The sequence below is a fragment of the Lynx canadensis genome, chromosome B4, assembly GCF_007474595.2.
Source record: "Lynx canadensis isolate LIC74 chromosome B4, mLynCan4.pri.v2, whole genome shotgun sequence".
Classification (NCBI taxonomy): Eukaryota; Metazoa; Chordata; class Mammalia; order Carnivora; family Felidae; genus Lynx; species Lynx canadensis.
In genome coordinates this window covers 51,892,220-51,917,168 of record NC_044309.1, presented here as the reverse complement: position 1 = coordinate 51,917,168, position 24,949 = coordinate 51,892,220, and the positions used below count along the sequence as shown (strand labels likewise).

The 24,949-nt window shown below is 39.1% G+C and overlaps 1 protein-coding gene and 1 long non-coding RNA gene across 2 annotated transcripts in view; one reads left to right on the top strand and one right to left on the bottom strand.

Annotated features, from left to right (window-relative positions):
• The window catches only part of PLEKHA5 (pleckstrin homology domain containing A5), a 235,118-nt gene extending 225,675 nt beyond the window's left edge, over positions 1-9,443 (bottom strand). The window contains 3 exon segments of the mRNA XM_030321879.1: positions 6,691-6,748; positions 9,084-9,163; positions 9,314-9,443. Of these exon segments, the coding sequence (XP_030177739.1) occupies positions 6,691-6,748; positions 9,084-9,163; positions 9,314-9,405 (230 nt within the window). The 5' untranslated portion in view covers positions 9,406-9,443.
• LOC115518403 lies at positions 9,293-18,807 on the top strand. The gene is made up of 3 exons (XR_003970256.1): positions 9,293-9,348; positions 16,406-16,534; positions 18,295-18,807. It is a non-coding gene; the product is annotated as an uncharacterized LOC115518403 (long non-coding RNA).
• The last annotated feature ends 6,142 nt before the right edge of the window (positions 18,808-24,949 follow it).

Below are 24,949 nucleotides of genomic sequence, written 5' to 3'. Positions count from 1 at the left end.
TTTCTAATCCATCTGCCTATATTAAATTTCCCTTAAAACCTTCACTTTGCACTATTAATGCTATACCAAAAATTATCTGCCATGGCAAGCTAGAAAATAAAAATCTCAGCCTGCCATTCGAAGACCAGACACAATATAGCTCCAAACAGTATGGCAGCATTTTCTATGTTAATTAACATCACTTACCAGCATGGTAGTTATCACTAGACATCACACACATTATACATGGTTCCCACCCCCATGAATTTACCCTACCGGTCATTTATATCAACCCATCTGAATTCCATCCATACCCTCACATCTACATGTAACTTTTAATATTTGACCCCAATTTATACACAATCTATTACAGAAAAGTTAAAAAGTCACAGGAGAGGTGCATTTATCAACAAATGCTAAGAAACACCTTATCTACCATGGACAGACAAAGGTGTCTATACAGGGATGTATACATCTGGCCAGTCTCCAGGGCCTCCAATTCTGACTCTTCTAACTTTATATTTTTCTACTCTTCATTTCTTTCTCCTTCCTAAAGATACACCAGGCATAAAAACAAAAAACAAAGAAACAAAACAAATCTACCCACATTAAAGGAAAAAACATTTGAGAAATCCAAAAAGGGTTCTCAAAATGCAACTACCTGAGTTATGTGGATGCCTGTTATTCGGTCCCAGTTAACTCCTTCAAAGACTGGAGGCCAACATCATCACCATCAGTACCACTTTTAGAGACTGACTGGATGCCAGGCATTAAGCTACCCACAGAAACTATAAACACACTGAGCAGGCCTGGTCCTGGCAGTGGTCCTGGGGCTAAAAAGGAGAACGGGATTCCACGGTAAAATTCACTAAGACTGGAAGTCTGATGTCCCAATCTTGAAACTCTAAATGTACTTCATCATTGAAACTTTCCTAAACTGTCACAAAACACTCTACTTTTCCTTTAAGATGATACTATTTTAATTTTTAACTTTCTTTTAATGTTTATTTTTGAGAGAGACAGAGACAGAATTTGAGTGGGTTAGGGGCAGAGAGAGAGGGAGACACAGAATCCGAAGCAGGCTCCAGGCTCCGAGCTGTTAGCACAGAGCCTGATGCAGGGCTCGAACTCACAGACCGCGAGATCATGACCTGAGCCAAAGTCGGATGTTCAACCGACTGAGCCACCCAGGCGCCCCAATGCTATTTTAATTTTTAAAAAATGTTTATTTTGAGAGAGAGAGCACTCATGCACAAATGGGCAGGGCGAGAGAGAGAGAGAGAGAGAGAGAGAGATGCCCAAGCAGGCTTTGTGCTGTCAGCATAGAGCCCGAAGCAGGGCTTGATCCCTTGACTGTGAGATCATGACCTGAGCCAAAATCGAGGCAGAAGTTCAACCAACTGAGCCCCCAGGTGTCCCAGAAGATATTATTTCTAAACTACATGTTTATTCCATTTTTTGTTTTAATGTCTTGTTTCTACTACTAGAGTATAGGCTCCAGGAAGGCAGGGTCTCCCCACTGTATTACAGAACAGTGCCCAGCATTTACTAAGTGCTCCTGAGTGAAGGTAAATAAATGACCAAATTGCAAGACCCTGTTATTATAATACTAGTCACAGGTTTTTAGGGGGTTGAACAAGCTTTTATTTGTAGGTTGGCCTACTAACCTAACTACCGTATTTGTTTCCATGAAATGACACCTCTAGCCCCAAGCAACCCACTTATGGAGAAATACATATTATAGGGCTGTTTATTATACTGTCCGGTATTTTTAGGTGTAGAGGGGCTTTAGCCCTGAGATCTTAATTTGAATGCTAGTGACTAGTGAGGCTATGTGCCTGTTCTTTCCAATATTACAGACTCCTTGAAGGTTGAAACCATAGTTGATAGCTGTGCTGTACCTAATGGATTAGCGTAAACTGCTTCACACGTGTAAGAATCACATTATAGTCCAAAACTCTCTGTTATGAATATAAAAAATATAATGCCCATAAACTGTTCTGAAGCATTATATTGCTAGATCCAATTATAATATTATGGTATTAATGTACCCAACAATTTTAAATATCAAATATATAGGAATATATTCTAAGATTCTTGGTGGCAGTTGTGTTACGTTCCCTACCTTTGCTTATAGTTCGAACTGTGATAATCTATGAAGAAACACAATTTTTCCCCCTCACTCACAACCTTAAGTGGCTATGTCAAACTAGAATTCCCTTCACTGCAGGTTAGTTTGAAATTCTAAGCACACATTAGATCCAGTCATTGAAGATACTGAAATGAAACTTCATTAGTGAAAAATCAAACACTGCTCTATTTGCATATCTAAGAAAAAGTTCAATTTTCAGAACTTAAAATTTTAAGTCAAGAAAAAAATCAGTATGAAAATATAACCTCACAAAATTTACATACTACTTTATTACCCTGCAAAGACTTTTTATGATTCCTAATTCTACCACATAAGACAATGACCTTTAAATAATCAGAACAAAGTTTCTCACTATTCAGAGAGCATTGTTTTAAGATTTATTTGGCACCTAAAGTTAACCATCTTAAAGCTTTGAAGCACAAAGGAATAGTCAATGACACATCCATTTTAAGCTACCATGACCTGTCATTACAGAGTCATTAAGCAGTATTTTCAAGGAGTAGCAGAAAGCTTTAAAACTTTCAAATATATAAGACTGTCTTCTGTACTTCATAAACTAAGTTATTTGGATATCTAGAGTTACACTTCATAAATTATAAAATGCACTGATAATTTTCTGCATTCTTCCTAAAGATAAATAAAATGAATTGTTAAAAAGCAATATGGAAACTCAATAACCAAATTCAAACACTGTATATATGTATTTATTATACATAAACGTGATAATTTCGAAGCTGGCTAGCTTAAAGTATACAGAAAAAACACTTTTCTCAGAAAAAAATTATCCAACTTTAGGATAATTTTCAAGCATTAACATTTTTTTGACCAAATGGATTTAAAGTAAAATACATTCTCTATATTATATATTCTTTTATCTAACTGTAAGCTTTTATTAAAGAACCAATTCCAAAAATTGTATAAAGTAAACTGATGACCCAATTCAAATCTATACAACTCTTAACGCTGATCAGGTCCTCTGTTGACATTAGCACCATTAACTGTTTCCATGCAGCTCTGCAGGGAAGATATGTATACAAAGCACAAAACGCAGCAGCAACAGAAAGAAAGCACACACCAGTCTGGCACTACACACTTCACACTCATCTGCAGTTAATCTACACAAAGTTTAAGGAAGAAACTAAAATAGTTGGCATGATAGGAAAGCTAAGTAGCTTTCCATATTTCCCACATCATCTCTTCTTGACCCTCTGAGTTCATCATTTTGTAGACTTTTGCAAATTCCCAGAACATTATAAAATCCAAAGAATTTTTAAAAATTGGATGGAATTTAGAGGTTGCCATTTCCAGCCCGCCTAACTTAAAGGCATGAAGACTGAACTCCACGGTCTTGAAGAAGGTCCAGACACAGCCTAGCTCTTACAACTTACCCCCACTGCAGTCCTCTTTCCCCTTTCACCACCCCTAGAGATGCAATGGTCACGACCAAAGTATTATTCAAAAATAAATTATTCTTGGCAATGTGTCATTTTGAACAACCACTAACATTTGTTCAGAAGAGAAATGACCTGAGAGTCACATGTACCTTACTTGGGAACAAAAGTAGAAATAAGTCAAGTACTTTAGGTCTTTCTTCTTGCTAAGGGAGCCTCCCAGGAACACTTGCTTAGGAATAGCAAGAGGGTCAACGTGTCTTTAATTGACCTATCTTCCCTCTTCCCACGAGAACAAAAACTACCCTGTTCCCTGTATCACTTCCTTTCTTATAATTTGATCAATAACCTCCTTTCTTCATCGAAGAAAGAACCAACAATGAGAAATATATCCACCAACATTAATCAGTTTGCTACTTCAGAGTCCTACCCTTTCTTCTCTGAACATTCTAAATATAGTTCACATTCCTGCTGTTTCTCATCTTGCTGTCTCTGCAGACTATAAGTTCCAAAGGCATGTTTCTGTTGTTTTATTATGTGGTGTGACAATGGAAACAGTAATTCTTCTGACTACTTCCAGGATTAAAATGAGATTCAGACATGACAATATATGTGAAAGCACTTGGTGAACTGCAAAATTTATGATAAAAGTAATGTCCCATCATGTGAAAATGATAAAGTATTCTTAATTGCTCATAACAAGACAAGCAAAAAGTTTCTAGGAAATTACGGTCTACATTAGAGATTTAACTATCTTAAATTAGTCTGATACATCTAGAAAGGAAAAGTAGTAGCACCTAACATTCAGCAAATCATGTATTTGTCAATGATCATTTTATTTCAAAGAAATTTAATGACTGATATATTTATATAGCATGCTCAACTTTAGAACAAATTACCTTCACAGTATAAATTTATTACTACTTTCTGATACAATTATTGGTTGTCTATTAACACCACATGATTAAAACCCACTAGTTTAAAATGTCTTCAGAATTAAACTAAAATTATTACAGCTTTCTTAATATTGTCCTCATTTTCCTGAGAAACTTACTTGGGCATGACATTCAAGTAAGATTCTAATTTGTTTAAGTCAACATAAAAGAAAATGTAATCAAAATGGCTAGAAAAAAAAAAATTCAGTCTTTCTAACAGCTCAGTTCTGGATTAAAACATATTCAGCCCACACAGAATAACATTTTGTACTGTTGAATAAACGTTCATCTAAGAATGTACCTATTCACAGAAATTAAAATATTATGAGAATTACACTGTTACCCCTATTCTTGTAAGATCAGCTAGACTTAATGTACAGTAAAAATATATTGGCTAAAAATAAATGAACTCCATCAAAAAAACCTTCCTTCAGAAATATCAATACTACATCCAAAAAAAGAAGCATCCTTTTCATGGCAATACAAACTCACTTTAATTCAGCATGAATACAGTCACTAAAAAAATACTTGGTGACTCTGCACTTATGCCTTTATTTTTTAGATCATATAATGATGTATAGCACAATCTCCGAATAAAAGATGTGATAAAAAACATCCAGAGAAGAACCACATCATGAAATCGTCCATTCCTATAGCTTACTTCTGCTTTCTCTATTTCTATATTCAAATGCAAGCATTCCTAATACCTATAAATATCCCTTGACATTTTACATAAATATCATTCTGAAAAATTTTAAAACCATACAAATTAATTATAATTTAACACAAGTATGGTGTGATCTTAAAAATATCACTTAGTAGGGGCACCTTGGTGGCTCAGTTGGTTAAGTGTCTGATTTTGGCTCAGGTCATGATCTCAAGGTTTGCGAGTTCAAGCCCTGAGCCCTGTGTTGGGCTCTGTGCTGACAGCACGGAGCCTGGAACCTGCTTCAGTTTCTGTGTCTCCCTATCTACCTGCCCCTCCCTCACTCATGCCCTCTCTCTCTCAAAAATAAATAAACATTAAAAAAAATTTTTTTTAAATATCACTTAGTAAAATACCTTACTGGGCCCAATGAAATAAAGGTAACTTCAGCTAGGTATCCATTATGATTAATAAACTATTGACATCTCAATCAATTCTTGTGTTTTAAGCATTCTCTTTTCAGCCTCAGTTCCTTAAAATTAAACAAAAAATTCTAAAACAACAAAAACAAGCTCTTAAGTAAACAGTTTATCTAATTTAAAATGAAGATAAAACCACCTTTATTTTCCCCTTGGGGAGTAAAAAACTTTCCTACATACTGTTGACCTCAAGCATTGTATTTGTCCCCAAGTACTACCAAGAGAACACTAAATAGAAATTAGCTTAATGTTCTATAGAATTAAAAGTTAGGACTGACTGGTTATCCCTCCTTTGTAAGCTCTAGAGAGAACCTTGTACTGAATCACAAACATAAATTATCTGTATTTTAAAAACCCTGATATATTTAAATAAACTGAGGCAAATTACAATGCTCCAACAGATATTTGTGAAATAATCAGTATTTATTTGTTTTTACTTTCAGCTCTGTCATTGTTCATCCAACTGTGACCTAACCTCAAGTCACTTTTGCTTCTTATTAACAACTCTGGTCAAAATACACATGAACAGAATTCACTTCAAAAGAAAAAAAAAGAGGGGCGCCTGGGTGGCGCAGTCGGTTAAGCGTCCGACTTCAGCCAGGTCACGATCTCGCGGTCCGTGAGTTCAAGCCTCGCGTCAGGCTCTGGGCTGATGGCTCAGAGCCTGGAGCCTGCTTCCGATCCTGTGTCTCCCTCTCTCTCTGCCCCTCCCCCGTTCATGCTCTGTCTCTCTCTGTCCCAAAAATAAATAAACGTTGAAAAAAAAAAAAAAAGAAAAAAAAAGAAAAAAAAAGAGGGGGTGGTGACATGCTAAAGACAAAATACTATAATGCTCTATCACCCAGGAATATATGCAGGAGCACCAAAAATGTACTTGTGGCCATAAATGATCTGATTTCCAAATGAATGAAATGTCTAGGCAAGTAACACAGAAAACTAGGAGTGTTGCCTTTTCTCTCAAAATTACAACACTATAGAGGATAAAGCCAATATTATATGATAGACCTTAAAAATCATGATCATATCTAGAGATATAACTATTCAATTGAAGATTAATTACAACATTTAAATTACTGAGGGAAAAAAAAATCACAATGAAAAAACTCACTTTATATAGTATCTTGCACCTTCAAAAGTATATGCTTCTTCCCAGCCAGTAGGCAAATCTAAAAAACATACATTTCACAGTTAGTATTACTTCAGTGGGATAGCAAAATAAGTTTCAATCTATTTTAATTATTCATTTTCATGATCAGGTTATTTTCATTTCTTAGGATTCTTAAAAAAAAATGCTGTACTGGTAACAAAACTCGTAGTCAACGTAGTATCGTTTTTGGCAAAATGGTAATTCAAATTTAAAGCCACCAGAAAAGTATGAACAATATTAGAGATTATCTTACGTGATTATACACTTTAATGATCAAAGTGAAAAGGAACTACTCTTTGGCATCCAAAAAAAGCAAGGAAAGCCTTCTAATCCTAGGTAAAATACCCATGATGGTTGGCCAAAAACAAACAAAGAAAAAAAACCCAACACTGCATAAAAGGCAACACCTGCTTCTTCTCACTGTGTCTATTTAAAACGGTACCTTTCAGCTACATAAATGAATCCATCCAGAAAGTGTCACTGATGAGAAAAAACTTCCTAAGTACTTAATTAGGGGAAAAGAACTCTGATATCACATACTTAATACATGTGTTTCTACAAATTTGACTTTAAGAGATGTGAAGTTTCAAGTAATAAACCTGGGAACAATTCAGGTGAATGATGGTAATTTTATTTGCTACACATTACAAATGACAAGTGGCTTGGATTTAACCATAGTCTCTCTGAAATAAAAACCAATGATGTGTGTACAAAACCACACAAAGTAAACCAAACCAGAAAAGAAATCATGATCCGTCTTAGAAATTAATGTGAAATCATATAAAATAAAATTTTTCTGTAGTGTCAATGTTATCAAATCTGTGGAGGTAATTAGGATACAAATTCATATTACACATAACCAAAATAAGCATGAAATAATTCCACAAGATGATTAGGCTAAATAATTATACCATACTGTCTTTTGTGAAATAAATTTATTATCCATATGGCAAAGAGGCCATCAGAGTTGATATTATGTATGCAAAACACTGAAAAGTATATTGAAGTCAAAGACTGCAGCGGGAGTTAAGAAATATGACCGTGTATTAGTCAGAAATGCCTTAAAAATGTAACCTCATCATGCTTGCTACACCAGCTTTCCCTTTCCTCCTCCACCTTTTTGCAAATTTGGGTATTAGTCACTTAACTCGACTCCAGAATTTAATAGAAAAGGCAGGCTTGTTCAATATCCTGGCAACTCTAAGAGACTCCCAGAATCTCATAGTTGGAGAGAAAGTATCCCAGAGAGCAGCTCTAAAGGACTGCTGAAGCTGGCCTCACCTTCGACCCAAACAATTCACAAGCCTTTCCAATTACCAGAAACAGAGGGAGGCCAGTAAGAGAACACATGTTACATTTCAAAGACAAACAAGTTTCACGAATGTAAACAAAGAATGACAAAAGAAAGCCAGACCAGCACTGAAGCTACCATCAACCTTTCTCCACTTCAATTCATATTTAGATTCAAACGAGCCAGCAAAGGCACTGGAGAGACCCCCATCCAAGCCGACCCTCTCCAATTAGGGCACAAATGCCCACACGCGGGACAGCCCCTAGCACGCCCACCGCCTCCTGGCGGTCTGTGCAACCTCTGTGCTGCTGCCGGGGACTTTGAATCTTCGCTGGCCAGCAACTGCAGCTGCAAATGCCTCCTTGGGTTCCGGCTGCTGCTCTGGTGGCAGGAGGAAACGCGCCAAGCGTTTCCTGAGCCATTCACTGTCACACAGAGGAGCGCAGCACCCCCGAACTCCTCTCCTCCTCCTCAATCAGTCACCTACCCACAAGTCCCACCTAGGAGGAGGAGGAAGCCGCACGACTAGAGGCAGCTGTCCGACGAGCAGGGAGAGGATGTGGATCCCATTATCCCGGCGGACGAGTGCCAGGGTCCCGGGCTGCATGGAGGGGAGTGGGGAAGGACTTCCTAAAGGTTAAAAGGGGTTGAGATCAGGGAACGAGGGTGGTGGTGGAAGGATTTAGGAGTGGCTGCGGGAAGAAAAACTCAGGATCCCAGATTCCTGGTAGAGGAGAGTCGGCCTCCTGGGGGCGGGGGGGGGGGGGGGGGGGGGGGGAGGGGTCCAGGTTGGGATGGGGGAGAGGGCCCAGGAAGAGAGGGCGCCGTCTCCAAGTGGCGATGAAAGGCTGAAGAGAAGCGTCCAGAGACTCGAAAGAACTCCCGCGGCGGGGCCCCCGCCGGCCCCTCTACCTGCGGCCACCCCCGCTGGCCTCCGCCCCACTTCGCCGCCTCCCGGGGACGGCGGCTGGGGGCAGGTTGCGGGGAGGCGGGCGGCCGGGGCTCTGCCGCCTCCTCCCGGCGGAGCCCAACTCCGCTCGGGCCCGGCCGGGCTCAGCGTTACCTGTGCTCTGCCGCCGGTGTCCGGTGACCACGGCCTCGCCGGTGACGGGGTGCAGCCAGGTGGTGCTCTTCGCCTCCTCGCTGCAGGGATGAGAGAAGGGGCAGAGACGGAGCGTGAGTGGGGGCGCCGGAGGAGCCGAGAGGGCTGAAGCGGCACAGACCCGGCTCCCTCTTCCCCTCCCGCCAGCCTCCCGCACCCTCCGGGGCCCCGCGCCGTCCCCTGCTCTTTACTTGATGAAGAAGACTCGGCCGCCCCTGGTGATCCCGTAAGTCCAGGACCGGGGCAGGGAGCAGATCCACTCCAGGTTCAGATCCGCCGCCATGTCTGATCCCCAGCCGCCGCCGCCGCCTTCTCCTGCTGCCGCCGCGGCTGCCGAGGGAGGAGGGAGCGAGCGAAGGGAGCGCGGAGCGAGCGCGGCCGGAGCGCGCCTCCCCGGCCCGGCGCGCCCCCGCGCGCGCCCTACCCCCTCGGGCGGTGCCCGCCCCGCCGCCCCGGCTGGGTCGGGCCCGCGTCGCCGCCCCTCCGCATCCTCCGCGGCCGCCGGTCGGCCGCCCCGCCGCGCGCTCGGGGGATGGGCGAGTGGCGCCGCGCCCCGTAGCCAGACCCCTCCCTCGCGCCCCTCCCGCTCTCCCCGCCCGAGCGAAGGTTCCGGGATCGATTAAAAAAAAAAAAAAAAAAAAAAAAAAAAAACAAAAAACCCACAACAACGCGTCCTGCCCCCAGGGCTTTGCCCGAAGGCTTCCCAGCCGAGAGCGCGAGTCAAAGGGAGCGTAATCCCTGCGCCCCAGATTGCTCTCTTTCTAAAACAACAGGAACACAGTGGCTGAGCTTTGTTTTATTAGAGCTATTGGCTATCAGAGGTTTTTCAAAAATATATCGCTTTAAAATGGAAAGCTGCTTTATTAAAGCACACGGAAGGCTTTTCCTGTTTGTGTCTTGTGTGCCAGATAGCAAAGGTTTGACTAGTTATCGTGGGCCCATGAAATATGAGTAGATTCTGACTTGACAAAACAAGTTTGCTTCTTCCTAGGCCCCTTAAATCATACAATGTTTTATAAAATGAAACCTTGACTTTTTCTCTTTTTTTTTTTCAAAAAAAAGATTCCCTTATTATCAGTCTGGAGTTCTGCTTTCCTCTATTCTCCCATAGATTACAATCATAACCAACTTTATGGAGTCCTTGCGACAGTATACATTTTTAAATCCCCACAACCCTATGGATACTGTGATAATCCCCATTTTACAGATTAGAAAAATTAAGTTTAGAGAAACAATAACTTTCCCAAGGTCACATTAGTAAATGACAACGCCTGGATTCAAACTGGTTCTAGTATTTAAAAAGTCTGTCTGTATAACCACGTTGCTTTACTTATTTTAAGTCTTGTTTCCTCTGTAGCCCACCCCCTTTTTGTTCTTTGAACAAGTGAAGGGCAGATTTCACTGCAACTGAGATTTCCCCCCCCCACCACCACCTGGGAATGCTTGCCTCTTCTCATTGTCTCTGGTCCTCTGCCACACTTGAAATTGCTTATGCATCTTTGCAGCAAGATGACTCATTCCAACAGTTCAATAATAATAGTACTACTTGATATTCCTCTAACACCTTTTCTGACCAGTTTTGGGTGCCTCTGAAGCATTATCTCATTTATCTTTCCAGTAGCTCAAAGCAGCAAACCATCTCTCTGCATTTAAGGAAACTAAGGCACACAAAGGGCAAATGACCTTGGCCAAAGCCATATCCAGCAAGTCAGATGGGGCCTGGGTGAGAATGCAGTTTCATTGGACATTTTCTCTCATACTCTAATTCCCCAAGGCCAGTCTGTCTTTGGAGAAAAGAAGTCTACAATTACTGCTATAATTTTCCTGTCCATCTGCATACACAGGGAAAAAAATAACATCACTTTAATGTTTTCTCTTTTTGGTTCCTTTGCATTCTCCTCTTTCATTTTGCTACTTATTACTTCTTGACATCTTATCTCCTGCCCAGTCTCTGGAAAAAGTGCCCCGCCCCCCCCCTTTTCAAAAAATCAATGAATAACTAGCAGGAAATGTTCCACATTACCATCAGTGGTTACTGGTTATTACATAACAAGAAAATCAAGAGCTATTGAATTTATATTGTGCTATCTTACAAATTAAAAAATCTAAAGTGAATCTTTCTAATACCATTATAACTTTAGAAATCTATCTATTAGTCGAGCTATATTTGACTTTTTGACTGCGTTAGAAGTCTTTAAGTTGGCCATTTGTTGTATGAGAATTCCTTTTAGCTGTGAATCTTTGATTTTACAAGATTCATTAGTGCAAAGCATATTTCAAAAAGTGATAGATTCACTTAATAAAAATGTGTATCTTAAGAAATTACATTCACAGTACTTAAATAGTAACCTACAATCTTAAGCATAATTCTATATGTCCCTAAATTTAGGAAAGCAGTAAATAAAAAAACTAAAAGTTATATATATATACAAAATGAGGCATGCTTCTGATTTGGGGAAATGATAGCCCTCATACCTTCCAGGAACCAATAAAAGCAGCTTCATACATTAGACTGTTGTGTTCTCTGGATAATTTTCACCCTTAATGAGTAAAATAGTATTTTTTCCAAAAATTTTCCTAGAATGCCCTTTGTCTGAAACTTTATTGCCTTATCCTGGGCTGCTTTGCCTTTTGGTTGTATGTACATGTGTGTCTCCTTCACTGCAGGAAGCTGGGAGTCATGTCTTCCCCATCACTGAATCCTTCCCAGCCTTGACTCAGTACTCAAATGGTTCTTGAATTTCATTTTCTTGCCAATGCCTCTACCTCCCAACAGAGTTATTTCCCAATAACATATCCCCTTTTTATCATCGTGAACCTCTTCAGTAACTGACTCAGACCTAAATTCATATCTAACCTCTGCTTTTTATTGCATTTTTTTTCATATTTCCAACCTATGAGACTATTCAATTTCTCATGTCGTGATCTAACTTTTTGAGGAGTAATATCCTATGACCATTACAGCCTTTCTGAAAAAAAAAAAAAAAAAGAGATTTCAACAGTACTGAGCACTAAAAATAAACATCACTCCATTGATATGTAGAGGATGATCCTTGTCCTAAGGGGCTTCCAGTTCAAATATAACAGAGAAATACATATAATGATAAGAAAAACTCAAATGAAAGTTTCTTAAAATATGCGAAACAAAGAAGAACAAGGTGACATTTTGGAAAACAGCAAATCGATCCCCCCTCCCATTTTAATAAATGGGAATGAAAAATGGATGAACTCTGGAGAGTACAGAGATTCTTGAGAGAGAAAAATATTCTTTTGCTACCAAGAAACACCTATTTATACACATTAATGTTTATCAAAATCTACCAACAAAGTTTTGTAACTTTGATTAGGTCGTCTCTCCAAATATATCTGTGTTACTCTAGATGATTTGTTACACTATTAGTACACAAAATTAAGAATATTGTAAACAGTTCCTTTAATAAGTCATCTGTAGAGTGTTCTAGATCATGAAAAGTTATAAGGAAGGGCAAAATAGAGGACCCAATGAGCTCAGTGGAAATCTAGGCAGAAAGGATGGCAATTGAGGGTTTAAGTCAGGGAAGAAAAATACTTGGAAGTTGATTTAATAGGGATTTTTTTTTCTGTTAAGGAATAAATTGATAGAAGAGTTATGGATAAAATAATTTCCCTAATTCATTCAACAACCATGTATAGGCTCCCTGTTATATATGGTGTGCCAGCCAGTCTGCTGGGTCACAGGGATTAAATGACTTGGCCTCCTTTGGGCAGCTTAGAAAGGGAGATAGAGATGTAAATATTTAAGTACCTTGTAGAAGCAGCATGTCTATCCTTGTCATAGAAAGAAACCTCTGTTACAGGTGTTTTCCAGAGTGTCCTGTGAACTGCTCAAGGCCTATCTCAAACAACAGTCTTCTAACATTGATATTTTGGAGAACTCCTCAATTATGAACAGGGATAATTGAAAGAAATATGTAGCAAGCAGCACTAGTTACCCTGCTGCTGGCCAATCCCTCTGCTACACTGAGGCTCTAGACTAAGTTGGTATCTGCCTGGAGGCTTGGAAAGAGGCTTGAAAGGGTGTTCAAAAATGTCTTCGAGGAACTTACATCTGAACTTCTGGTCATGTTCAAATTAAACACCACTTCCTTTACCCCAGTTAGGAAAGCTTCAATCATCTACTTCTCTCTTTGCTATAAAAGAGAAAGACCAAAATTCAAATGGTGGAGAATTAGGAAGTATGTTCGAATGCAGGGGGCAGGATAGAGTGAGTCAGCAGTCTGGCTGAATTTTATGCCTGGCTCTGCCATTAATTAGCTGTATGACTTTGAACAAATCATTTAACCTCTACCCCTCTTAGACCTCTGAATCCTCATCTGTAAAGTAAGAGCACTGGTGTGTTTAAGACATTACATCTGATTCTTTTTCCCCTCTAAAGTCTTCTGCTTTGACAGGGTGAGCACTCCATTAACTAAAGTTGGGGATGTTTTGTCACAGTGCAAAGACATGAGTAGGATCCCTGCTTCTAGAACTGCTTAGGATTTTCTGCCACTTAGATGGTTTGTTAATAGAGAAGGTTGGAAGAGCAGTTAACAAAGTTCTTTCACATCATATTTAACTTGTGCAAATGGCTCTGTAACATCGACACTATTAATGTGTTACGAACAGGAAAATGGGCTCCATGAAGATACTATATAATATAGCCATCAAGTGGCAGACTTAGGGTTTGAACCAGGTCTTTAGCATATTAGATTTCAAATTCCATCCACAAGGTATTTCCTTTCTCAACCTTTGTTCCTTGTGTCCTCTAGTTCCTTACTGCCAGTCGCTCTCCTACCTACTGCAGATTGTGTCTGCCCTCACCACCTCACCACACCTGCTCTTCTGCGTCACTGTTGTCCCCCTGCGCGCCGCCAAGTCTAGCGGATGCTTTCAGTTCCAAGCTTTCTCGACTTCCCTGCTGTATTCACATGTCACCACTTTTACTCCTTGAAACTTTCTACTCTAGGGTTTCATGACACCACTTCCCTGAAATTCTCCTGCTCTCGCTGTAGACCATCTGCAGTACGGTCACCAGGGAAGCTTTTTTAATTATTGATTCCTGAGCCTCTCTCCAGACCCATTCAACCACAACCTCTGAGGATTAGACTGAGGAATCCACATCTAACAAGCATTTTGGTGATTTCTTGTGTATGGTAACTTCTGAGAACAATTCCCAGTATGATAAAATTCCCATATTTGTATTTCCAGTATAGAACTCTCTCCTGAGTTCTAGACCATATACCAAATTTCTTTGTAGACATGTTCCTTCTGGAATATTCTTTCTGGATGTTCCTCAAGTATGTCAAACTCAGCATTCCAAAACAAGTCCCTTTTGCTCCAGATATGCACCACTCCAGTGTAGTCCCCTCCTACATGGTACCAGCATCCAAACAAATAGCCACATCAAAAACTTCCAAATCATCCTCCCACAAGCAGTTGGTTAATAAATTCTATTAATTGTTCATTAAATATGTCATGAAGTTAAAGTTATCTCTCTCATTTCCTGTATCCTAATATAAGCATTCACCAATGCTACCAGAATGATCTTTTTAAAAATGCAAATCTGATTATGTTCCTTTCTTGCATAAAATCCCCTCATGGCTCAAAAAACTTAGAGGATGAAATGCAAAGCCTGTTGCCTGGCATTGGAGGTTCTTCTTGATCGGAGCACTGCCCACCTGCATGTTAGCCATATGGAATGGCCTACTGTTCTCTGAACAAACCACGCTTTTTCAAGTCTCTGTACATGCTGCTTTCTCTCTAGAATGCCCTTTTCTCTGTTTACCTAACAAACTCCTACTTATGTTTAAATTCTTAGCTCAAAAGTTATTTCCATTAAGAAGCCAGCCCTTATTCCTTCAGGGCAAATCTAGCTCCTCCTTCCACCATTCATGCTCCCATATCTTCTCTACCGAGTTATCGTTATAATCTGCATCTCGTTCTCCCCCCTAAACTCCATAAATGAAAACATTTTATTTATTTATATTTATCACCTCACTTTCAATAAATGTTATTTACATGAATGAATAATAGTACTGACATTTACATAGTGCCCTATATTTCACTCCATATTTGATATTTATTTCTGTTTGTATTACAGCCACTTGCCAGTGAGTCATGTTTCTATCCTTTCTTAGATTTAACATTCCCTTTAGCTTTTTATAGACTATCCCATATAGAAGAGAAAAAAATGGCATGGGCCCAAGAGCAGCATAGCAGTATATGAAAATAGCTGCTTTCTATAGAGCTGTCTACCTGGCTTAAAGAATTCTAAGATTTGTAGTTATATTGAGTGAGATATTGAAGGACAGGAAGGATTCTGCATTACATTTAATTTCTTAAAGAGATCTATGGAGCCATCTTTTGAATGAATTTTTCCTAGAAAAATATTGATAAAAATAATATGCAGTATTTACAAAAATCACATACTATAGCTACATGAACTGGGGAAAAATTATAAGCTATAACATATAAGGTATAAACACACCATAATTACAACTATATGTATAGCTGTAAGTGATAAAGATTATCAGATCTCTTGCCTTAAGCCCGAGGAATAAATGGAAAGATAAAGGGGAATCCTTTTCTCCCTCATTGTTGGTGTTTTACATTGTGTACCAGTATTCTCTGAACAATTTTTCTTTAATGTTTTAAGTCGCTATCTGCTTAAAACAAAAAAATTTTCTCCCATCAGATAATTCATATAGTTTAATAAAAAAATTATGTACACACATGTGTATATGTATATATTTTTTCAACCAATGTTTCTCAGTTTCCATTTCTTCAGTTTCCAATTGTTTATTTCAGTTCCATGTAGAATTATATAAATAGTAATCTCAGATGGAGTATCTGCAGTTAACTGTAATATATCATATAGCTCAAATTAAGGAAAATGTAATGTGAATGCAAATTTTGTATCATCATAGGCACTGCCTTGTATATAGTTAGTATTCAACAAATGCTTAGTAATGGAGCGCATCGTAAAATAACAGTGCTAGGGGAAAAACTGGAGGCTTTTTAACAAAGCTCTTCTGTTTCGGATACATTTTTCTTAAAATCAAGCAGTTATAAATTCAGAAGTGTCTCATCACTGAATTTCTGATCTGAAGAACATGCATGTTTGACCTAGGAAGATTTTTAAAAATATATGAATAATTACAATGGGAAATTAATAGGTTTAAAATGAAAAAGGGCTAAAAAATATGAATCACATCTGCTTAAATTTCTCTCTTTCTACATGGTTGCGTATGGGTAACCGAGGGAAGAAGAGAGACTGAGCTGGAGCACAGCTCTAGCCTTGTTGTCCACTCGCGGCCTGTCCTGCTACAACCGTGTGAGGATCTGAACCTAGGAAACAACACTGTTTAGAGTCGTGTGTGTTACTCTATTTCCAGGTGTGTCATTTTGTGCCCAACTTGACCATTTTGTTTAATGTTTTTATTATTGAGAGAGAGACAGACAGACACAGAGCACAGTGGGGGAGGGGCAGAGAGAGAGAGGGAGACACAGAATCCTAAGCAGGCTCCAGGCTCTGAGGTGTCAGCTCAGAGTCTGACATGGGACTCGAACCCATGAATTGTAAGATCATGACTTGAGTCCAAGTCGGATGCTCAACAGACTGAGCCATCCAGTGCCCCTCTTTTTTTTTTTAAGTTTATTTATTTATTCTGAGAGAGAGAGAGCACAAGCGGGGGAGGAACAGCAGAGAGAGAAGGAGAGAGAGAGAATTCCAAGCAGGCTTTGCACCATCAGCACAGAGCCCAAAGTGGGGCTTGAACCCACGAACTGTGAGATCATGAGCCAAAACCAAGAGTCAGATGCTTAGCCAACCGAGCCACCCAGATACTCCCCAACTTGACCATTTCTATCAAAGAGACAGAATTAGCTATTTGTTTTTTACTAGACCATTTTTTTAAAGTTTTTTGTTTTTTTGGGCAATCTTGATAAAAGGGTAATTTTCAGATTTTTATAATTGTCATAACATTCATCATAGGCAAAATGCAATTAATTGTGTTTGTCAGCAATATTAAACATGCTCAGAAATCAGTTGCTATTCTAAATATTGATGAAAATAAAAGAATCGCTTGTGTTCACAAGCAAAAAAATTGGTGCTAAATATTTTGATAGCTGGAGAAATTTTTCTTTTTATACCATTGTGTGTTCTGTAGTAACTAATCTTTATTACACTTGATTAGAGATCCTTTATCTGCAGTTTATTGATTCATCCACTTTAAGTAATAGACACTTTTCATGAATCTAGTATATATCATACACTAGGCTAGAGATAGTGGTGACACAAAGAAATAAAAATTCAGGTTTGGGCCTTCAAGGCATTGCAGTCAACCTGGGGTAGAAAGGAGTGGGGAAAAGATAAACACACAAATAATATATCAGTAACAAATGGTATGATACATACTGCGCATGATGGAAAACAAAAGCTTGTAAAAAGGGCATCCATTCTGCAACCATGGGGAGAGGTGATCAGGCAGGCCTTCCTGGAGAAAGTGGTACCCGACTTACTGTTGTTAATTAATATTATCTCTACAAGGATTTCTTGAAATGGTAAATGATACCTTAAGCTGATTCTGCCCTTCTTCCCCCCTCCTCCAGTTCTTTTAAGGTACTAGGTACAAGAGGTCCAGAGCCATGCATGGCAGAAATTATTGACCCCAACATCACTTCTCCTTTGTTAGATCCCACCCCCCACCCCACCCCAATGATTTTTTTTTGCTGGGTGTTTGGATGCTTTAAATAAAGATGCATTGGGGCACCTGGGTGGCTCAGTCGGTTAAGCGTCCCATTCTTGATTTCGGAAAAGGTCATGATCTCACAGTTCATGAGTTCAAGCCCTACATGAAGCTCTATGCTGACAGTGTGGAGCCTGCTTGAGATCCTCTCTCTCTCTCCCTCTCTCTCTCTCTCTTTCTCTCCCTCTCTCACCTCCTTTCTCTCTGCCCTTCCCCTGCTAGCTATCTCAAAATAAATAAACAAATTTAAAGATGTATTTCCCAGGTACCCTTTTATCAAGATGTGAGCCCTTGGGTTGGGTTTAGGTAAGTGGGATATAAACAGAGAAATGTATGGCAGATTATGGGACATGTCCTTGAAAGATGATTGATAAATACTTGGTCCTGCTTCTCTCCCTCTTCCTCAGCCTCCTGCTTGGAATGTGGATGAAGTGGCTGTAGGTCTTTGTTGGATGAAGAAGGCAAAGGCCACCCAAGGGATGGCAAAGTGGACATCTGGATGTAGCCTAAGTCCCTAAGAGTTACAGGCAGTGGAGCCAACATAACTGCTCTGAACTTACAAGTGGAGGAGAAATCAAATTCTGTCTTGATTAAGCTAATGCTATCTTGTGGGGGAGGGGAGCTTCTGTTACTCTCAGATAAACCTAATTTTATCTAATGTATCACATCTATCTTATTTAACAGCACTTAGTACATGTTGGGTGCTCAATAATTTCTTAAATGAATGAATTAATGTATGAATCTCCAAACACATCAAAATTTCATACATAAAATTTGCCTCATGCCTCAGTAACTCCTGATTATTCTTTTGGATGAGACAGCTTTTCTCTCACTTACCTTATTATTTACTGAGAATAAGGTAGACCCTTATAGATCTTTAACTCATTCTGATAATTAGACTATTAATATCTTTAAAATTAAAAGGATTTTTAAAAAAATCTTTTTTTTTAAAGCTTATTTATTTATTTTGAGAGAGAGAGAAAGAGAGAAAACATGGCTTGGGGATGAGCAGAGGGAGGAAGAGAGAGAGAATCCCAAAAGGCTCCACACTGTCATCATGGAGCCCAATGCATAGGGTCAAGCCCATGAACCCCCAGATCATGACCTGAACTGAAGTTGATGCTTAACCTACAAGCCACCCAGGAGCCCCTAATTTCTTTAATATTTTAATTTGAACTACAATAGTAAAATTTAGTTAACTAAATTTTCCAAATATCCATACTACTTTACTCTCTTTGTAGACTACACATTGCCAATATATCATTGCAAACAAAAAGGAAACTTGACAGAATACTTGAACCAATAGGTACCATTGCCAACCATGCACTGATGGACATATGTTGTGTTGTGTTTATGTCTTGTCTACCCAGCTCTCAGGGACAGGCTCAGAATACTAACCATCACTTTTATCAAAATTCTCCCCAAAACACGGTCTGCAAAAAAGTTCTACTCATTATAGGCAAGACAAAGTTGTCAAGAAGATTTATATCATCTAGATTGTTCTACATATAATGAAATCTGAAGAGTAATCATTTTAGAAAACATTAAAAAAAACTTTCAAATTGTTCCAGTCCATTACTTGGTAGTGCATTTTTATTAAACATTTTGAGATGCAGCAAAGAGCACTGACTCAGAGATCTAAGCTTTGAACAGCTTTGATACAGGTTATTGTCACTTTCCATCTCTCTGTAAAATGGCGGAACGTTTACCCACCACATTTCATTATGTGTGTTGAAACAGATAACATCTTGAAATAGCTTGAACTGCTCAGATATAAATGTCTTAAAATAAAGATGGCATTTTCCTAGAGTAGAGAAGAAAGAAAGGTAATTTAAATTAGTAGTAATTTGCATGCTGTTCCTATCTCTGGGCAGCTTGCTGTGATTTTTCCTCTATAGTCCATCACTTATTTTCAAAATGATTATTCAAAAATAAAACTAGAGCAGCAGTTGTTTCCTTCTGAAATAGTTGTATATAGGAATTGTCCTCTATGAAATTATACTTAATTTGGCAATGGAGATCAGGTGCTTCTAAAAACAGTTGAAAGGAGGAAAGGAAGGAAGGGAGGAAGGAAGACAGGGAGAAAGGGAAAGGAAGCACACTATCCAAGATTCTGATTATCTATGAGTTAATGCTTAGAAGCTCAAATTGATTTTCCAAAGTCTTTCTTTTTTTTCTGCTCAATACCCTCATTATAGAAAACTTCATCGGATAATTTTTTCTTCTGGACCAGAAGAATCCTTCTTCAGAAGTAACTTTCTTGGGGCACCTGCTGGCTCAGTCGGCAGAGCATGTGACTCTTGATCTCCAGGTCATGAGTTTGAGCCCCACGTTAAGGGTAGAGATTACTTAAAAAGAAGAAGAAGAAGAAGAAGAAGAAGAAGAAGAAGAAGAAGAAGAAGAAGAAGGAACTTGTTCTTTTCCTATCCCTTCATACTTAAAGGTTAATGGTTGCAATGCTGCAGGAGTACATATAATCCAGTGCAATGAGAATCAGAAAGGAGAGTACAAAGAAGGCCACTGGTGGAGATGGGTTAGGGAAAAGGGCTGAGTGATTCACAGAATGAAGGATCTTCATCAAGCAATAAGAATGGATTGCAAAATTGTTCCAAGATAATTTATGTACCTAAATAGTAGCCTCCTGTACTATTATATTCAGGAAAAACTCCTCAAATCAGAATTGCTATGACTTGTATGAGCCTCATTTTCTTTATCTTATCTTGTTTTCTTGTTTTTGTTTTTGTTTTTTTTTTTTAATCTTGTTTTACAGATGAGGAAGGAGAGGCAGGATCAGCTACATAATTTCTGGGGCCCAATGGAAAATAAAAATGTTGGGCTTCTTGTTCAAAAATCATTAGGCATTTCAAGATGGTGTCAATAAACCAATCATAGCATACTTCTGAGGGCAGAGGCTTGTGTGACTGCACAGGTTGCATGCCTAGGAAGCCAGTTGTGAGGTCACCAAGGTTAAATTATTTGCTGAAGGGGATGAAACTGGTTAGGAACAGAAGTAACCTCCTGATTCCTTGTTTAGTTTTTCTTTTTTTCCTCTGCATTTTATTACTTTTCTATATTCACTTCATTTTTAGCTCAGAATAATGTATATTTATTCTTTCATTCTTTAATAAGTATTTTTTGAATACAGACTGTGTGACAGGCACTATATTAAGCACTGAAGAAACAATTATAAGATAATTCCCTTCCTTAAGTACTACTTTACACTGGGTGCATAAAAAGGACATTAGGAAAAATTCCATTTCTACAGAGGTGTGGGGAAGTTGAACTCCCATATACTATTAGTGAGAGTTAAATAGGTGTTAATTTTTTGGAGGGCAACTTGGCCATATAAGAAAAATGTCTTAAAATTGGTATGCCCTTTGGCCCAGAAAGAACACTTACTGGAATTTATACTAAAGCAAAAATAAGAGATGTGGGCAAAGTTATATGCACAGAGTTGTTCATCACATGATTTGTTTTTTCATAAGTGCTCAAGAATTTGGGTTTTATTGGGCACATTTTGTTATACCCATGCTGTTAACACATGACCATTAAAAATGTGGTTTTAGAAGACTACTAACATAAAATGTTTGTAATATATAATTAGTGAAAAATCAAGGTTTAAACTAGTATGTATAGCATGATACCTTTTTCTTTCCTTCTTTCTTTTTTTCTTTTGCTAGAAAATATCTATAACTAGGAAAGCAGGGAAGGACACATACCCAAATGATAGTAATTAACCTTTTGTAATTTGTTTTTCTCTGTACTTAGTTGTATTTTTTAATATTTTGGTTTTTTATTGAGATATAATTGACATATAACATATTATTTTCAGGTCAATATTTCCTTATTGAGCATGTATTATTATTTTTTAACGTTTATTTATTATTGAGAGACAGAGAGAGACAGAGCATGAGCATGGCAGGGGCAGAGAGAGGAGGAGACACAGAATATGAAGGAGGCTCCAGGCTCTGAGCTGTTAGCACAGAGCCTGACAAGGGGCTCGAACTCACAAACCCAGTGAGATCATGACCTGAGCCAAAGTCAGACGCTTAGCTGACTGAGCCACCCAGTTGTCCCAAGCATATATTATTTTTATAATGAGACAGAATTTTAAGTTCTACCTGTATTAAACTGTGAAAATCTATGTTTTCTTTTTTTAAATTTATTATTAATTTTTTAATGGTTATATTTGAGAGGGAGAGATAGAGAGAGGGAGAGAGTGGAGGAGAGCTAGAGAGAGAGGGAGGCACAGAATCCGAAGCAGACTCCAGGCTCTGAGCTGTCAGCACAGACGTGGGGCTCAAACTCATGAACCGTGACATCATGACCTGAGCCAAAGGCAGGCACTTAACTGACTGAGCCACCCAGGTGTCCCTATGTTTCCTTTTCTTTTTTTTTTTTTAATGTTTATTTATATATTCTGAGAGAGAGCACAAGTAGGGGAGGGGCAGAGAGAGAGGGAGAGACAGAATCCCAAGCAAGCTCTGCACAGCCAGCACAGAGCCTAATGCTAAGCTTGGTCTCATGAACTGTGAGATCATGACCTAAGCCAAGATCAAGAGTCAGGTGCTTAACCAACTAAGCCACCAGGCACCCTGAAAATCTTTGTTTTCTTAAATATCTTCAAAAGAAGGGCAGCAATTCTACATTTTGCCATTGGAAAAAATTAATGTTTAAATGTCACATGTACGGGCGCCTGGGTGGCGCAGTCGGTTGAGCGTCCGACTTCAGCCAGGTCACGATCTCGCGGTCCGTGAGTTCGAGCCCCGCGTCGGGCTCTGGGCTGATGGCTCAGAGCCTGGAGCCTGTTTCCGATTCTGTGTCTCCCTCTCTCTCTGCCCCTCCCCCGTTCATGCTCTGTCTCTCTCTGTCCCAAAAATAAATAAAAACGTTGAAAAAAAAAATTAAATGTCACATGTAAAAGTTCATGATAGACTAACCTAAATGTCCATCATAAACGTGGGTGAATTGAAATATTCCCCTTGTAGTTGAAAGAATTCTTACAGGTCATATGATCTAATCTCCCAACTAAAGTAGAAATTGACTTTGTCATCCTTGAAAAGTGATCTAAACTTACTGAATTTAGAGGTAGAATCTTTTTATTCACAAAATACAGGATCTTACCTACATTACAACAAAGAGAAGCCAGTTTGGAATCAGAGCACCAATATTCTGTAACTACACTTGAATATTTAGGTAGAATTATGCATGGTAAAGGAAGGAATTGGTATGTTACTGAATAGATGTTCTCTAAAAAAATCCATCCAAATTGGAGAGTTGCTTTTGGTCACTATACCTTTTATTTAGTGTGTGTTTCGTGTTACCATCCACCAGAGACTTTGCTTTTAAATGCAGGGCTAAGAAAATGAAGAATAGTTCCCCTGGAGCACTCTCACAGGGGCCGATCTTCCAGATCTAACCATAAAAACACCTAGTATAAGGGCTTCACTCGGAACCTCACTTGGCAATTTCTTATAATGTTTGTAATATTATGGGTAAAAATTTGTTTTTGTAATCATTACATTGTGTAAAGTGAAAAGGCAACTTTAAAAAATACGAAATTAAAAAAAAAACAGAAACACACACAAATAATCAATGGTCTCGTGCCATTTTTATTTTTTTAAGTTTTTTAAAAAATATTTTTATTTATTTTTGAGGGAGAGAGAGAGACAAAACATGGGGGGGGGAGGGACAGAGAAAGAGGGAGACACAGAATTGGAAGCAGGCTCCAGGCTCTAAGCGGTCAGCACAGAGCCCAACGCAAGGCTCAAACTTGTGAACCACGAGATCATGACCTGAGCCAAAGTCGGACGTTTAACTGACTGAGCCACTCAGGCACCCTGTTTGGTGCCATATTTAAATCCTAATTTTGTAAGAAAGAAAATATGTTTAGAAAAATGTGTAGAGGATCATGAGAAAATATGAATAGTAATTATCTCCGGGGAAAAGCTGATGATAAAATTTCAGAATAACAAAATGATTTCTAAGAGGACAATTCCTTTAGAGCAATGCTGAATGCAGCACACTACTAGAAAGAAATTCAACACGTCTTAAGAGCGTGCTGCCGGAAAGAGTCTATTGCATCGAACTTGGCCATTCCCTTACTCCGAAATTCCATTTTGTTTTGTTTCGTTTTGTTTTTGTTTACCTTCTGCCCTATAAATACCACTTAAATGCTCTACACTAGTGGATCTTAACATTTTTTTTTTTAACTTCAAAAAAGGTCATTGATAATTGTTATGCTTCTAGTGTCTACACTGACTGGGATACACACACACACACACACACACACACACACCCACCCCGACGGACACACAGGCACACACACTTTGATTCCTACTCACTGTACTTGCTCTGCACCCCAGATTTCCAAGACAAATGGTCTTTAGAAATTGCTGCTCTATATCTTTTAGCATTTGATAAATAAACTTGGTTTAGTGCCCTGTGTAATGACAAAGATGGTAGTAAAATTACTTTTCCTTAAAAATGACAGCTGCCAAAACAACCACAAAAGCCCATGTTTCATAGCTTGCAACATACTTTCTTTTCCAGAAAATATTCCAAAAATATGTGTTCACCACTGGTCTTCTGTGAATTCTTTAAGCCCCACAACAATTCCTATAGTGTTCCCTGTAACCACGAACTTGACCAACTTTGTTACAATGCAGTCAGATTAAATTTGTGAGTTAAGAATTATATCTACGTTAGTTTCCTCTCTCCTCCATTTTCCCTGCACCTGCAAAAACACAATACAAGCAACAACTACACATCCCTTCTTAGCATCATGGTGTCTTTTCTTCTCCTCCTCTCCCTGCTTCCTAGCCGCCAGAGCTCACGATCCTTTCTGGTCTCTGTGTAGTTCTACCTTTTCTCCCACCCACCTCCTTCCGGATACCCCCTCGGCACCAGTGTAATCCTAAGAGCTACTGGGGATTTTGCCACATCCTTCTTTTTAAAACACGGATCTAGAGGGGCGCCTGGGTGGCGCAGTCGGTTGGGCGTCCGACTTCAGCCAGGTCACGATCTCGCGGTCCGTGAGTTCGAGCCCCGCGTCAGGCTCTG